Raw genomic sequence first — 14,204 nt, 5'->3', positions numbered from 1 at the left:
ACTTTAGGAAGCAGCCCTGGAGAGGCAGACGGCATGGGAAAAAAAGGATGATATTCTTTTCATAAACTTGAAAGCCACACACATCACCTGGAGTACTCGAGTTTACAGGGAAAGCGCAGGGAAGAGAGAATCCACACGCAGCTACACAAGCATGAAACTCTCAATGAAACACATTAAATAGAAACACATGACTTTCGCTAATTCATTTGCACTTTATCCTTTTTAATAGAAATTAAATTAGTCACTTAATGTACATAATGCAGTGTGTTTTCCAGGCTGGATGCTTTTTAGCGTTCACTTTTGCATCTCTATGAATAACACGGGAATGTTATTCACCATCAAGATGTGGTGAACAGGGTCAAACTATACGTAACAGAGGACAGAGGGATCAGAGTTAATTTCTAGCTAATAACACAGGAAAATAAAAAAACAGAACAAAAACACAGACCTGCAATAATATCCACATGCATTATTAGCCAAGATTCAAAGTTAACCCAACCCACACAGATTTCTTCTAAGCGGAGAGCACACATGGGAAGGGATGATTTTATCGAGACCCGTAGCCATAGTAGTAAGGCTCATCAGGGCGGAATCCATAAGCTGTGGCAGGGCGTCCGAGAATGCCAACTGGCTGGCCAAAGCCATCCATTCCAAGGCTGAGAAGAGAAAAAGGCGTGATAAGTTATATTGTTCATCACCCAACCACAATGTAGGCCAAGGGGAGGCTGGGAACTTTACACCTCCAAGATTTTCTTCCCAGCAGCAACAGTGATTTACGTGGCTATCATTAGGCCTTTTTCTTGTGTGTGTGTGTGCATAGGTATATGATATATATATGAAATATACACAAATATACATATACATTATATATGTATAATATTAGTTAAATTAATTTAGCCACAAATATGTGTATAATAAATATTTCTAACAATGTGTTAAAAATGTGGGAAACCTCTGTTATCAGGTACTACTATTCAAGACAAAGAGGAGGACAGATCAGAAAAGTTTTAATAAATTACACTCATATATGACTTTTATGCTAGAATATGAAAAGATTTTATGTGCTAGCGAGTATCACTAATACACTGCTAGCGAGTGATAAAACTAAGACTATAGTAACATGAGCTTTATTACTCATAAGAAGATCATCTTTTCATAAAAATACAGTATTATGAATAAGGACATGCATTTTGAATTTTAGCAGTGAAGTCTCACCTAGGGTCAAATCATACTATAAGCCTAAACTGAAAGAATAAGACAAGGAATTTTACAATATTTAAGTTAGCCAGATTTGTTCTGCAAATCCTTCTCTGAGTCCTCAATTAAAAAAAACAAAACCCCAAATAAATCATACATGTTTCTTTTGAATGACAGTAAGACAATTATAAACTTTGTTTCAGTTTATTCTATGGAAATAACAGAAGCCTAAAGATAACTTTCAGAGTTATAAAGATATTTGAAGCATGGATAACCTTTAATACTTTAAAAGTTATTCTTTCATCTACTGATAGATTTAAAGGAAAATCTTTTCTCCAAAGCACTTGTTAAGGATCAGAGAATTCTGCAACACTTAGCAAAACGACAAGAGACTTATTCTGTCAGGCGAGGATGGCGGCTATGACATGCTCATGCACAGCTCATGCAGTGAATGCTAGTGAGCTCATTTCCAACCAAAGGAAACAATTTATAACGCAGAAACAGAAACTTGGAAAAAATAAATGCATTTAAATGTTTTAATATTAGAGACTATACTAGATGGAAGGATACTTTATCAGCAAAATCTCAATAAGACTAAAAAATATAGAGGCACTAACTTCCTCTCACAACTCAAAATGAGATTAAGTTATAACACAGAAGTCATGATTAAAATGCTGTTTTAAATAACGTGTGTGTGTGTGTGCACCGAGACAGGACTGCGTACTAAATGTAGAGAACTGGAATACATATAGGGCATATTATTCGTGTGAACTTACTGCTCAGGGAAACAGGTTTTCTGAGATAAAAGTTTTATGTTAGCATTTGTTAGTAAGTGGTCCTAAAGAAAACAAACTTTTGGGCTCCTTCTAAATAAAAAAACTGTGTCTATAATTCCTAAAAGTTGACTGACATTTTTAAGTCTGAATTTTATTTTGAAATGGCGAAATATAGGCATGTCCTTCCTACTTTGGTCTCCTGGGAAGACATTTTAATTTTATGATGAAGGGAAACGTTGCTCTAGAGGCAACTTGATTAAAGAAGTTTCAGGAAGTAACGCAGCCCATGAACTCAGATACACCCGTGTCAGTAAAAACCCAGGGAAAGCTGGCCGCTGGCATTTTTCTCCGGAAGCCCTTAAGGCCAACAGACACTCACGTATCCCAACAACTGTCAACTACGGACCGGCTGGCGGGACAAAGCTCACGACCTTCAACTCCTCTCTTTTTCGTCTCCTGCCCGCCTGCCCCCAGACACTGGCTGGATTTTTAGCATCTCTTCTGAGCCGAATAGCAGGAGACTTAGGTTAAACTCAAGTTAATTTTGTCTTTGTTTCTCAGTCTAGAGGTTTTTCAGGAATTTGGGACCAAGAGGCAGTGCAGACTGGCAGAGAAGCACGCGAGGGCCCGTGAAGAACAGAAGGGCTTGCAGAGGACCGCGCGGCCACGGTGCAGCAAGAGGACAGTCCCCGGAGGGGAGGCTGGCGGCCACGTTGCTCCTCGGAGGCCACTGCTGGTAACTCACCGAAGCAATGCTTTGGGGGTGACCTGTAACTCTCTCAGGAATATCTGACCTTTCGTCAGGCTTGTGCTCATTGAGGAATGGCTCCTAAAGTTCTGAGAGCCTGAGGTCACTACACGTTCACTGCAAAACTGTATTTTATTTCTATGACCAACAGGAATCGTATTCCCACGTGGCTTGACACCAGGGAAAAGTATAAGCTTAGACATTAACCAATCTGCCTGGTGTAATTAGAAAAATGGATATTCTGTTTCTTAAAAAATGTCAGTCACATCGTTGGTACGAATTTGCACCCCAAAGTCCACGAAGGTAAGACTGAAAGTCTACTCAATAAAGTTCTATTTATGCGGTCAGCACATCACTCGGTGACAAAAGTGTGTTCAGGCCAAAGTTTCTAGACTTCCACAGATACTGTCTGGGAAACAATTTTAAGGAGAAAAATTAGAAACTCTTAACGTGAGTTTTTCTGTAATTATCCACCATGTATCACAGATGCCCTTGCTGTTTAAAGAAAATCAGGTCTGAAACATTCTGACCAGCTTGGATGGTACTTTGATGTAAGTCCTAGGTCCTTTTGTATTATGAAAGATCAGCTATATCTACATAAATACTATCTTTTAAATAAAATTCACTGGGAAACAGAATAGCTTGATTCTTTAATCTCTCGTTTGGTTCTAATATAGAGGGGAAATTGGATTTTCGGGATGCTGAATCCTGCGGATAGATGTTCTTTTGGGATGTGTGGGCACATGTTGTACTTTCTCCTTTGGGATGAAGATGTGGCCTTGTTAATGTTGAATCTGGTTCAAAATGAGGAGAGTAAAACAGTAAGTATTCCTTTAAACAGGAGCAAACAGATTCTTTATGTAAGTTCTAGAAGAGGACAGAAGCTGTGATTATAAAAGGGAAGTGCGGCAGCAAAAACTGTGCTTTCCTGATCCACTCAGGACTCAGAGGCACAGGCACGCCCTCGCCAGGAACGCCAGGAACCAGGGACACTGAGCTGTGGTCTGCTGTTCGTGCTCTTGCCCCGTGGGACTGCTCCCCTTCAGATGAGACTTTGTCTATTTGGGTGTTTATACCGGGTTTAATCTAACACGGCACATGTGTCTCTGTATGTACCTGCTTTCTTCCTGGTACCCCTAACCTCCACAGAAAGGTTATGTCCCTCTAGATCAGAGAATGCCACTCCTAGACCACTTTTTAAAAGTAGGGTTATGTAGTGTCATTTAACCACTATCCTCAATGTCCACATATCATTTTTTACCTTTAAATTAGCAAACAGAACAAAATGCAATCTCTTCTTAAAAATACATTATTTCTAGTTCAAAGAAAACCAGGAAAGGTAATGCCCCCCAATCCTTTTGCTACTAAGTTTTATGTCCCAAGAACGGTGATTTGGGGGTACCTAGAAAGGAAAGTGACAAATTCTTCATGAGTAAAAAATTATATTTGAAATTCAACAACAAATATAAAATCACATCTAGAGCTTATCTTTAAAAAAACATTTGGAAATCTAATAGCATTCAGCAAGCAGGAGACGGAATTTTCTGTAATAGTGACAAGGCTTCAAACAAATTTTTAACAGCATTCATTGTATTTCTAAACTTGCAGTAATTTAGGGAGGGGAGAAAAAGAAACCCAGGCATGACAAGTGATAGTTCCCATGCAGCACATGACAAGGGGAATGGCAGCCAGTAAGGGGTCCGAGGCACTCTGAGGCTCTGACTGGACTTCTGTGCCAGAGACATTCCTGGAGAGAGGGAAGAAAATCACCTACCTCTAGCTGTTTGTGAGGCTTAATTAGTGCATATTTGTAAAGCACTTTGAAATCCTTGGATGAAAAGTGCTGCGTAAGTGAAAAGTATTATCATTATTTTATTAAAATTAAGTAAAGGCAACACAAGTCTTTGTCTTCTTTATAATTCTCAAGTCAGAAAATGAATGCAGAGCAAATAACGAACATATCAGAGGATGCTACAAAAAATAAAAAGGAAATTCAAGCCGAGTTCTCTTAACATAGGTTCACAGAATCTTTGACTTGGAAGCATGTTTGGAAATAATCTAAACTACGCTTCCATTCACAACATCCTTGACTGGGTCTACTGAATTCTTTGCAAACATCTCCATAAATGGGAATGCTCACAAAGCAGCTCATTCCATTCACGGGCCCATCAAACTATTAGAAAGTTTTTGTATCTTGATCTGAAATCTGTTAGTTCTAGAATTACCCTCTGGAACCACAAAAGAAAACGGATTCTTCTTTAATGTGGCTATTTCACAACTCTCATTTAATCAGTCCTCATGATATGGTCTCTGGGATGTTTACCATCTCATTTGCTCTCTAAAACAACTTTGCTACTTTTCAATGGTTATCTTAAATGAAGAAGTGAAAATAATGTGATACTGTCCTTATTTTGTGGTCTGAAATCAGCACGGAATATAATGAGATCCTGTTTCTAACTCTCTAATACCATAGGCTAAAAATGCATTGATCTCAAATTTTTATTATTTTTTATAGGTTAATTTTTTAAAAGATTTTATTTATTTATTTGACAGAGAGAGATCACAAGTAGGCAGAGAGGCAGGCAGAGAGAGTGAGAGGGAAGCAGGCTCCCCGCTGAGCAGAGAGCCCGACGCGGGGCGCGATCCCAGGACCCTGAGACCATGACCTGAGCCAAAGGCAGCGGCTTAAACCACTGAGCCACCCAGGTGTCCCTGATCTCAAATTTTTAAAGGAACCCTTACCACAAAATGGCTCACATTGAATGTGTATGTGGGTGTGTAGTTGTGTGTATATATACACACAGACACACACATGAAATTTTCATGTTGAATATCATCTTTTTGGTGTGGGTCTTTCTTCAGGAATTCTATTCTCCCTAAAATAAAATCCTTTGTGACAATATTTGTATTTACAAATATATTTGTATTTATAGAGGGTAGTGATAGAGGGTAGTGATTTTTATTAACTGCCTATCTTTGTGGTCCACAGGATAATACTGAAGTTTGGAATTCTTTTGGGATTCTGAAGTGAAAGGACTTAACATAGGCCAGCTTTCTTCAGAGGAAGCTTTCCAGGGTATTATAGAGCTGCATGAAATGATCCTATAATAGCTTTTGAGTTCATTCTTTTGATAAATTATTCCAATATATCTATCATAGAATCAAAATCAGCATTTTATTATCTAAGATTATAAATTGATCATCAGTAATTTCAGCTTAACTATAATTTGTCATGAGAAATTTAGAAATATGAAATTGTAGCAGTGCAATGTAATAGTGATCCTTTGTAACCAACCAACCATCCATCCATCCATCCAGCCAGCCACCCATCCGAACGGACATGAGTTCCTACGATGTGTTAAGTATGGTGTTGACAGTCAATGTTAAAAGAAAAATGTGGTACTGGGAAGCCAGTAATAAGACATGGTCCTTGACCACGGACTGGGGGCGACTAAACATGGAACAGAATTCCCATAATATATTGTATTACCCTAGTATTTTTATAAATTGCTACAGAATAGAGGAGGAGCAGATATTTACTACATGGTGAGAGTATATTAGAGGTATGCATAAATTGTTACAAAAGAATCTAGGGTGCTAGAAAGTCTTTAAAGAAAATACTTCTAAAGATTGATTTATTTATTTGAGAGAGAGAGTGAGCAAGCAAGCGGCGGGGAGGGCAGAGGGAGAGGGAGAGAGAGTCCCAAGGAGACACTGCGCTGAGTGTGGAGCCCAGTGCAGGTCTCAGTCTCACGACCCTGATGACCATGATCCCAGCTGAAACCAAGAGTCAGGCGCTTAACCGACTGCCACACAGGCGCCGCCAAAATACTTTTATTTTAATGCGTCTGTCACTTCCTCACTATGTATCTTTTTACTTTATTTCCTATGAAACTATAAGTACCATAAAGGGGTAAAGACAGTCACTCTCCTTAACTGCTGCGCCGCTAGCGGCTAGCTTCGTAGCTGGCATGGAGGGGCCTTCAGAAGTATTTCCCTGTGTGAACAGATGAATCTCAAAGGACAAGGAGGACTCACAGGTGAGGAAGATGCTGCAGCCTGAGCAGGAGAGAGAAGGTGCTGAAGAACAGAAACTGCTTATGCTTGGAGTCTTAGGGTTATGGTGAAAGCAGGTGACGGGAGGTAAGGCCGGAAACGGAGGGTAAGGCTAGACTTTGAAAGCTCTTCAGAGGCCAGGCTAACTACCCACTTTGGAGAGTTGTCTATGGTTTTGAAAATGGGGAAAACCTACTTCTGAGTTTTAGCAAGAGAACTGTGGCAACTATGGGTGTTAAGAGAAGAAAGCCTGGGGAACATTTAAGAGAACATCATGGCTGTCCATACACGGAGTGACAGGAGCCCGAGAGGCAACAGCAGAGGAAACAATCAAATATGCTATCTTCCCTGATAAAAAAAAAATGCTATCTTTTCTCTTTTGAAATGAGTTTTTTAGTTATACTTTTACCATTTTAAAAAAAGATTTTATTTATTTATTTGTCAGAGAGAGAGAGAGAGAGCACAAAGCAGGGAGAGCAGCAGGAAGAAGCAGGCGCCCTTCTGAGCGGGAGCCCGATGTAGGACTTGATCCCAGAATGCTGGGATCATGACCTGAGCCACCCAGGCGCCCCATACTTCCACCACTTGAGAATGGAGGAAAAGAATTTCAAAACTGGCTGAAATTTTAGAGGTTATAGTTAATTGGAATGAAACAATTTTGGTACTTTCCCACAGGCTTCATCAAGTAACTAAGAGGGTGTGCTGTTCCATGTAGATGAAATCAGACTGTAGAAGTACTTTGCCTCTGTGGTCAATAGGTAGGGCTGAACTATTCTGGCAGAAAAGAACATTTTTTTCTTAAAATTCCTATACGTAGTAACAAGAGAAGTATAGATAGAATGATATAATGCCTATAAAATTATACCTAGCATTAGATATACTGAAATCTAAATGCCTGTAATTTATAAGCCAACCACTAGATGGAGAGCTTGTCTTATCACTGAGTATCATTTGCTTTTACAAAGTTTTAAACCAAATTTTACCAAATTTAAACTCTCAGCAAATTCAACATTGACAGAATATGGTTTCCACTGCTTTCTCATATAGCCAACGCTCTCCTTTTATAAATGTGAAATAATTTAGTTAGAGCTAAAAAGGGATATTCACATGCAAAAAAGTTTTGTGACTGTGGGGGCCTATGAAAATGATAGAAGATGCCGATGATCTCGGTCACGGAAAGATGCAATGAACGTGCACGTTAAGGTACTACTACTATATGACAACCTCTAAAATTTTCATTGAACGTGCCGAAAGCCTCTGTTTCTATAAATCTGTACACAACACATATTTATTTGGGGCTGCTGAAGGGTGTTACTTACTAGCTTGAGGCTTTGTGTTAGTGAGTACAGGGGCACAACTGAGCAGTCTCACGGTGAGCTTTACCGACACATACCACGGGCTGCTGCCATTTTCCACTTAGTTTTTATCCTTAATCTGTTATATGCATGAATATCAATTTTCCTTTTATTATGATAAAACTAAATGGCTAATGAATCTTAAAGAATCACATTTTAGTGAAATCAAACCAAGTAATATTTTTCCAAAAATCAAGGGCAAGTGATAAGAGTAGTGGGAGGCTGTATTTAAAGTGTTCATCTGGAACTTATTTAAAAAACTTTTTTAAAAGACATCTGTCAGTTCTAAGGGGAAATAAACCACCTTGGGGACAGATCCTTTCAACTTAGTTACTATACTAAGATGCTTCAGATAAGAACTAATTTGTAGTCATGATGGAAGAGGCATGTATAAAATCGTCACTGATTTACCCCAAATGGTAAAGAAATTCCACTTCACTGATGCTTCCCTAATTTCATTCAAGTCACACTTCTCTTATAATGCATCTTGATCTGTTGTTTTTAACCCATCTCCAGGGGCTATTTTATTTTTTATGTGGAAATATTATAGTTGGCACTTTTTCACATTATACCATTGCATTAATTTTCTAAATTCCTTTTTATTTTTAAAACTCTTAGAGTGTAATTGAGATTCTTCTATTAACTCTAATTCTTCGGCATCTGCTCTTACTGTTGTACCTGACGATTCAACTTCATGACAGTCCTTTCTTCATGAGCTTTACAATTTTTTACTGTGTTCAACTTCAGGGTTTTGGTTTTTGGTTTTTTTTTTTTTACTCATTTATTGTTGCCTGTCTGTTGGCCCTTGAACTTGGAAATATTTCTATGGAGAGGTTCTGTATTTGTTTATAATATATCAAGACCCTGGGGATTCCACTGTCCTGGAACAATTTTAATGACAATTTCTTGGTTTGGGGCTCCCTGAATTAGATGAATAACATAAATCCTGAACCCACTCATGCACACGGACAAAGCTTACGATTTCTCTTTCCCTTGGATGACTATCCTCCTAACTTAGGGCGTTGGAGCCAAAGATAAGTTTTGGTCACTTTTCCAGGCTGGTGAATTAAGATTATCTAGTCCTTTTTTCAAATGACGAGAAAAAGGCAGCCCATTGAAGTTCCAGGCTTTATATATGGAATTTAGTTCCATTTTCCTACACTATATAACCTATACTTAGTTCAACATATTCTTGTGGGTGGTTATTGTGTGTGTGAGAGAGAGAAAGAGAGAGAGAGACCGAGAGAGAGGGAGAGACAGACAGAGACTGGGTACATCTTATCTTTGTGAATCTGGTCATGAATTATGAATTTTTTGTTACATTTTATCCATCTTTTCTATATGTCTACATTGGGGGGAACTTCTAAGTCAGCTCAGTTTACCATCTTGCTGGAAGTCCTTTCCATTTTAGTCTTATTATTCTGCTCTGCACGTTCAAGAAAAGAATGTTTCAACCGTGTATTCCTGTACTCAGAACCGGCTTTGCTTAAAGAGAACAATGACTCAAAAGAAATAATTGGAGCTATGAGAAGATATTTTCTTTTTCCTTATTTGTAGCAATTAACAGAAAAAATACTCTGATAGGTTCCTAATGCAAGCTGTCAGATGTGATTATCAAGCCGAAGTGATATTTATTCAAACCTATAATGGTCTCAAACTTTCCATAATAACCTTTTAATGAAAGTATACCATCTAGTCATCTTTAACTTACATTTCTTCAGTTAAGTCCAAGGACTTCTTGAAATTGGCAGTTCTGTAACATCAGGCAATGCCTCATTCCACACCACCAAATGTTAAGGAACTTACTGAGCTGCTGAAGGAACCCCGAGGTCAATAAGCTGAGTCATTAGCTCCTCCTTTGAATAACTGTTTGTCTGTTACTGGCTCAACATTTATATAATCTGTCATAATACCTTGGGTTTTTAAGGTACAAAAATTACTGCTGTAGGCTTAAAGTAGAGAATATAACACAAGTAGCAATGTTTTCACAGTGATCGTTTAACCAGACTGCCTGGTACTGAGTGAGTTAAAGCCTGAACACCACAGCTAATTACTATGTAATGCTAACCTTAGTTGCTGGTTCATTTTGAGACTCTTTAAAATATGAACTGTGTATTTTACCCCTATGCACTCTCTTAATGATTTGTTTTTTTAGACTGAAATCACTTCCAGCCGTCAGTTATACTCCTGGTCTCTACATATGCACTTCTCCAAGCACAAATATTTCTTTTTCCTATTGGTCTGCCAACCCTGTCAGAGCAAATCTCACTTTGAACTAAATGCTATGATACTCAAAACCTCTTGGATTACTCAGGCTGCTAGTGTGATCTATGACCTTCCAAGAATGACAGCTGAACTTTCCAATTTGCTTATACTGCTTGGGGAACGAGAAAGCACATGCCAAATAGGAAAATGTTTCTGATGTTGAACAGAGAGACGTTCTTGTTGGAGGTGGGAGCAGGAGACTATTAAGTACTGAAAAATACTAATAAGAAATGAAAAGAAACTAAACATGCTGCAAAGTCCAAGACCTTGAGCATAATTCAAAAGTTAATACTAGTACTAAAAAACTTTTCAGTCCAATATAAATGCCCCTCAGTTGCTGTAATTTAAGCACCATTCAGAATCTTAAGTGATAATGTATTACCAAAATGAACAAGTTCAAGAGATGGAACAGAACCTAAAATTATCGTGAGTACTACGCAAAATGGACTATTACCGATTCCCCATCTTTCTTCATGAAACAGAGATCTGAGAGATGGACACCGAGTAAACATGGCTATCTAGCATGCACGCTATGTGCCCCCTCTCAGAAATGAAAAATTAGCATTAATTTTCTGCGAAAACCTTGTCTCCCAAATCCTTAAATTAGTAGTACAGTGTGAGGATATTTTCATACAGTTTTAAAACCTTTCACTTTCCTTTACTACTTTACATAAGAGATGGACAAGTGTTTGTTATAAAAAAATCTGAAAAATCTTATTGAATATAAGAAGCTTAATGTAACATTTCCAATTTATGTCATAGTCTACTTATTCATTTGTCTCAATAATTTTTAGGCTAATAAAAATCAAATGCTGGTTGATAAGTAGGGACTTATTTTGGTACCTAAAATCAAACCAAGTGACATTTTTCTAAAATTGAGGGTACAAGTATGGATAATAGAAACTATATTTTAATAAACTGAAAGTGCATCATTTTAGGTAGCTAAGCGTGACAATGTGAAAATTTGATCCAAAATAATATTTATAATATTAAATATACCACTAAAATGCATTGCCGTAAATTATTATGATATTTTAAAACATCTATTTTGGGCAATGTTACATAAATATTTCCAGTCACTAATTCAGCAATTTCAGTAATCACTACAGGTCAGATAAATATTTCATATTATTTCGCGTCCTCTAGAGCATTAAAAATCCCACTGTACTCTAGAATATGCCGACACTGCATTTATCACTACAAGAACAGATCCTAAAGTAAATCTCTACTCTTAAATTTCATAAGCTCTCTTGTCCTTGAAAATACATTTGTTATATTATGGGTCTGCAAAAACAAAAACAAAAATGAGTTCACTTTCTACTTATGTCTATCTAAGGCCAATTTCAGATTGTCAAGATACGGACTGACTGAAGTCATTCTGTTCAAACAGACTGTAGTCTGTTGATGACGAGACAAGGTATTTCTGTATCATCTTCACAGGACGGGTCTAACTACGCTTTGGGTACATGCGGCATTGACGCCAAGCAAATTCGGTGTAGACTGGGATGTATAAGTATATGATACTAACAATAACCTTTCTGACTTATACCCTATTGCCATATTTTAAAGTTATTTTTAAAGCAATATAAGAAAACAACATACTTTTTTTCTCTATTACTGACACACATGGACATTTTTTCTCCCTTAATTTAAGAACTGGGAATTATATTTATTAGCAAGACTAATTAAAGTATGAACTTATCAACAACTCTTGAATTTTATTAAAGTTAGTGGAGTGCAATGACCTCAAAACAGAATATCTGGATATGATTTCTGCTTCTAATGACAGAACTTGTTGCAGTCCATATTTACAACTGTCATAATTTTTTTTTTTTGTAAAATAAGAATAACGGCTATCCCTTTTAACATCTGCCTTGAGATTATTATACTTCCAAGTCTCTTACAAGAACAGTACAGAGACTCCTATATATTTGGTGGTGTTATTATTATGACATGTGAAAATGATAGAGCCTTCCCTAAAAATACTTATGAAATTCTGGCTCCTGCCATAAAATCTAGACAGTTAGGAGATACTCTATCATATGTGGCATGCTTCTTACACATGCTTTCTGTTTGCTTTTATGGGGCTGTTACATAATTCACAGAGATTTATGCCTACACATAGGCAACTAATTGTTATTGCACTAAAATAATGCCATGGCCAATCATACCTTCCTTTTACCATAGTGAGACTGGACTGCTTGTATAAATAAGGTTACTCAAGCAAAACCCTCCAGATTCTATATCATGACTGATGCAAATGATACAACACATGTTGGGATGAAAAATACCGGGACTGTCTCTTTACATGCTTCTTTACCTTATTTTAGATTCAGTGAGTTTATTTTGAAAGTAGTAAATCAAGGGTAAGGTTTTTAGTTATTCCACACAAATCATCACTTCCCAAACTGCACACATTTCTGTACTCGGGTTTACTGCTGTTTGAAAAGGGCACAGGTCATGCATGTGTTTAGGACAGGCTATTTTCATTCTGTGATGTTCGTTATCTTGGGGTTGTGCCAACCTGACAATCTGGGACTTATAAACGAAGCTGGGCAACCAGGAGCAGAACTCTTCAGGGAGACGGGAATGCACCAACCATACATTTTTGAAATTATAGGCAGTATGGGGTTTTAGGCAGTATTTCAAACTAGCATATAGGTACATCTATGTTCGTTTTTTCGAGTACGCACGGCAAGAGAAGACTGCCAGCTGACTTAACTTAAAATGACTATGGCGTCCCCTTGCTGATGGCAAATAGCACCCCCCACCCTCAAGATTTTAGGGGAAAAAGGCAAGATGCAACTGTTATAAATTGTAATAGTTTCTTTTCTCGCCTTAGTATAAACACAGAACAAGCTAAATTACAAAAGTCCGGCATTTACACAGCCCCTCAAAACCTGGAAAACTTAAAAAAAAAAAACAAACTTTTTGAGACTTTAAAGAAATCCTAGTCTTTACCACCCCCCAAAAGATCTTAGCATGGTGTTTGAACACCCATGTAAATAAAGTCTTATGGGATTTCTTGTATCAGTTTGAAAAGATGTGATTTTTAGGCTACAGTTGCAACTTAAAAATTTACTTGCCTAACTATGTTCATAGAGGCCTCCTCCCATCCTTTCACATTCGAGGGGCTCTAAATTAGCCACTTGATACTGTCCACACAAATTTGGATTCTTTTTTAAGACTGTATTGCCTTTTAATTTCTGACAGGCCAAAATGAAGGCGCTTTGTTTTTGGCTGGAAAAAACCTGAAATGGAAAGAATTTCTGAAAAACTGGGATGTATTAACCTTAGATCAAGAAAAAGAAAATAGGCTTAATTAATATATTTCTTGAGATATAATGCAGATTTATGCCACAAAAGAGAAGATATTTTGGAAATCATTAATTATGGCCCTGTTTATGATCTTTTCAAAAAGACTTAAAATCTTTAACAAAAAGGCCTTAAGAAGGCATTTGTTGATTGTGCCTTTCTAATCTGAAATGAGACTGCAGAAATATGTGGCTTTTCCATAAAAACCAACATAGACATACACAGATTTTGCATTGACCTACAATTAACTGTTAAGTAGAAGTATATACAGTATATATAGTTACTAATCGTTCTTCTGAAATATAAAAACAAAGTAACATTTGAAAATGGCTTCTCCTACAGACTGTCCCATTTGTCTCTTTGAAGTACATGAGTTCTATTTAATTAATAGAGGCACTAAGCAGTTATGAGATTACCAAGTGATTAGGGCTACTACTGAAAGACTGCATATTGGCCTAAAATTCCTACAGGATAAAATCTATAGGATTATAG

At 37.4% G+C, this 14,204-nt stretch overlaps 1 protein-coding gene across 2 annotated transcripts in view; it reads right to left on the bottom strand.

The window, feature by feature from the left end:
• Positions 1 to 201: 201 nt before the first annotated feature.
• Positions 202 to 14,204, bottom strand: part of KIFAP3 (kinesin associated protein 3) — a 173,574-nt gene continuing 159,571 nt past the window's right edge. Inside the window, exons 20-21 of one of the 2 annotated variants that reach the window (XM_045983200.1) lie at positions 4,496 to 4,564; positions 202 to 656 (exon numbers count right to left, since the gene is read on the bottom strand). In XM_045983200.1, coding sequence (XP_045839156.1) covers positions 4,519 to 4,564 — 46 coding nt within the window. In that variant the 3' untranslated portion in view covers positions 202 to 656; positions 4,496 to 4,518. The remainder of the gene's footprint in view (positions 657 to 4,495; positions 4,565 to 14,204) is intronic. The other variant, XM_045983199.1, reaches the window with a different exon arrangement.

The sequence above is a fragment of the Meles meles genome, chromosome 17 (assembly GCF_922984935.1).
Source record: "Meles meles chromosome 17, mMelMel3.1 paternal haplotype, whole genome shotgun sequence".
NCBI lineage: Eukaryota > Metazoa > Chordata > Mammalia > Carnivora > Mustelidae > Meles > Meles meles.
This window is presented reverse-complemented; position numbering and strand designations above follow the sequence as displayed.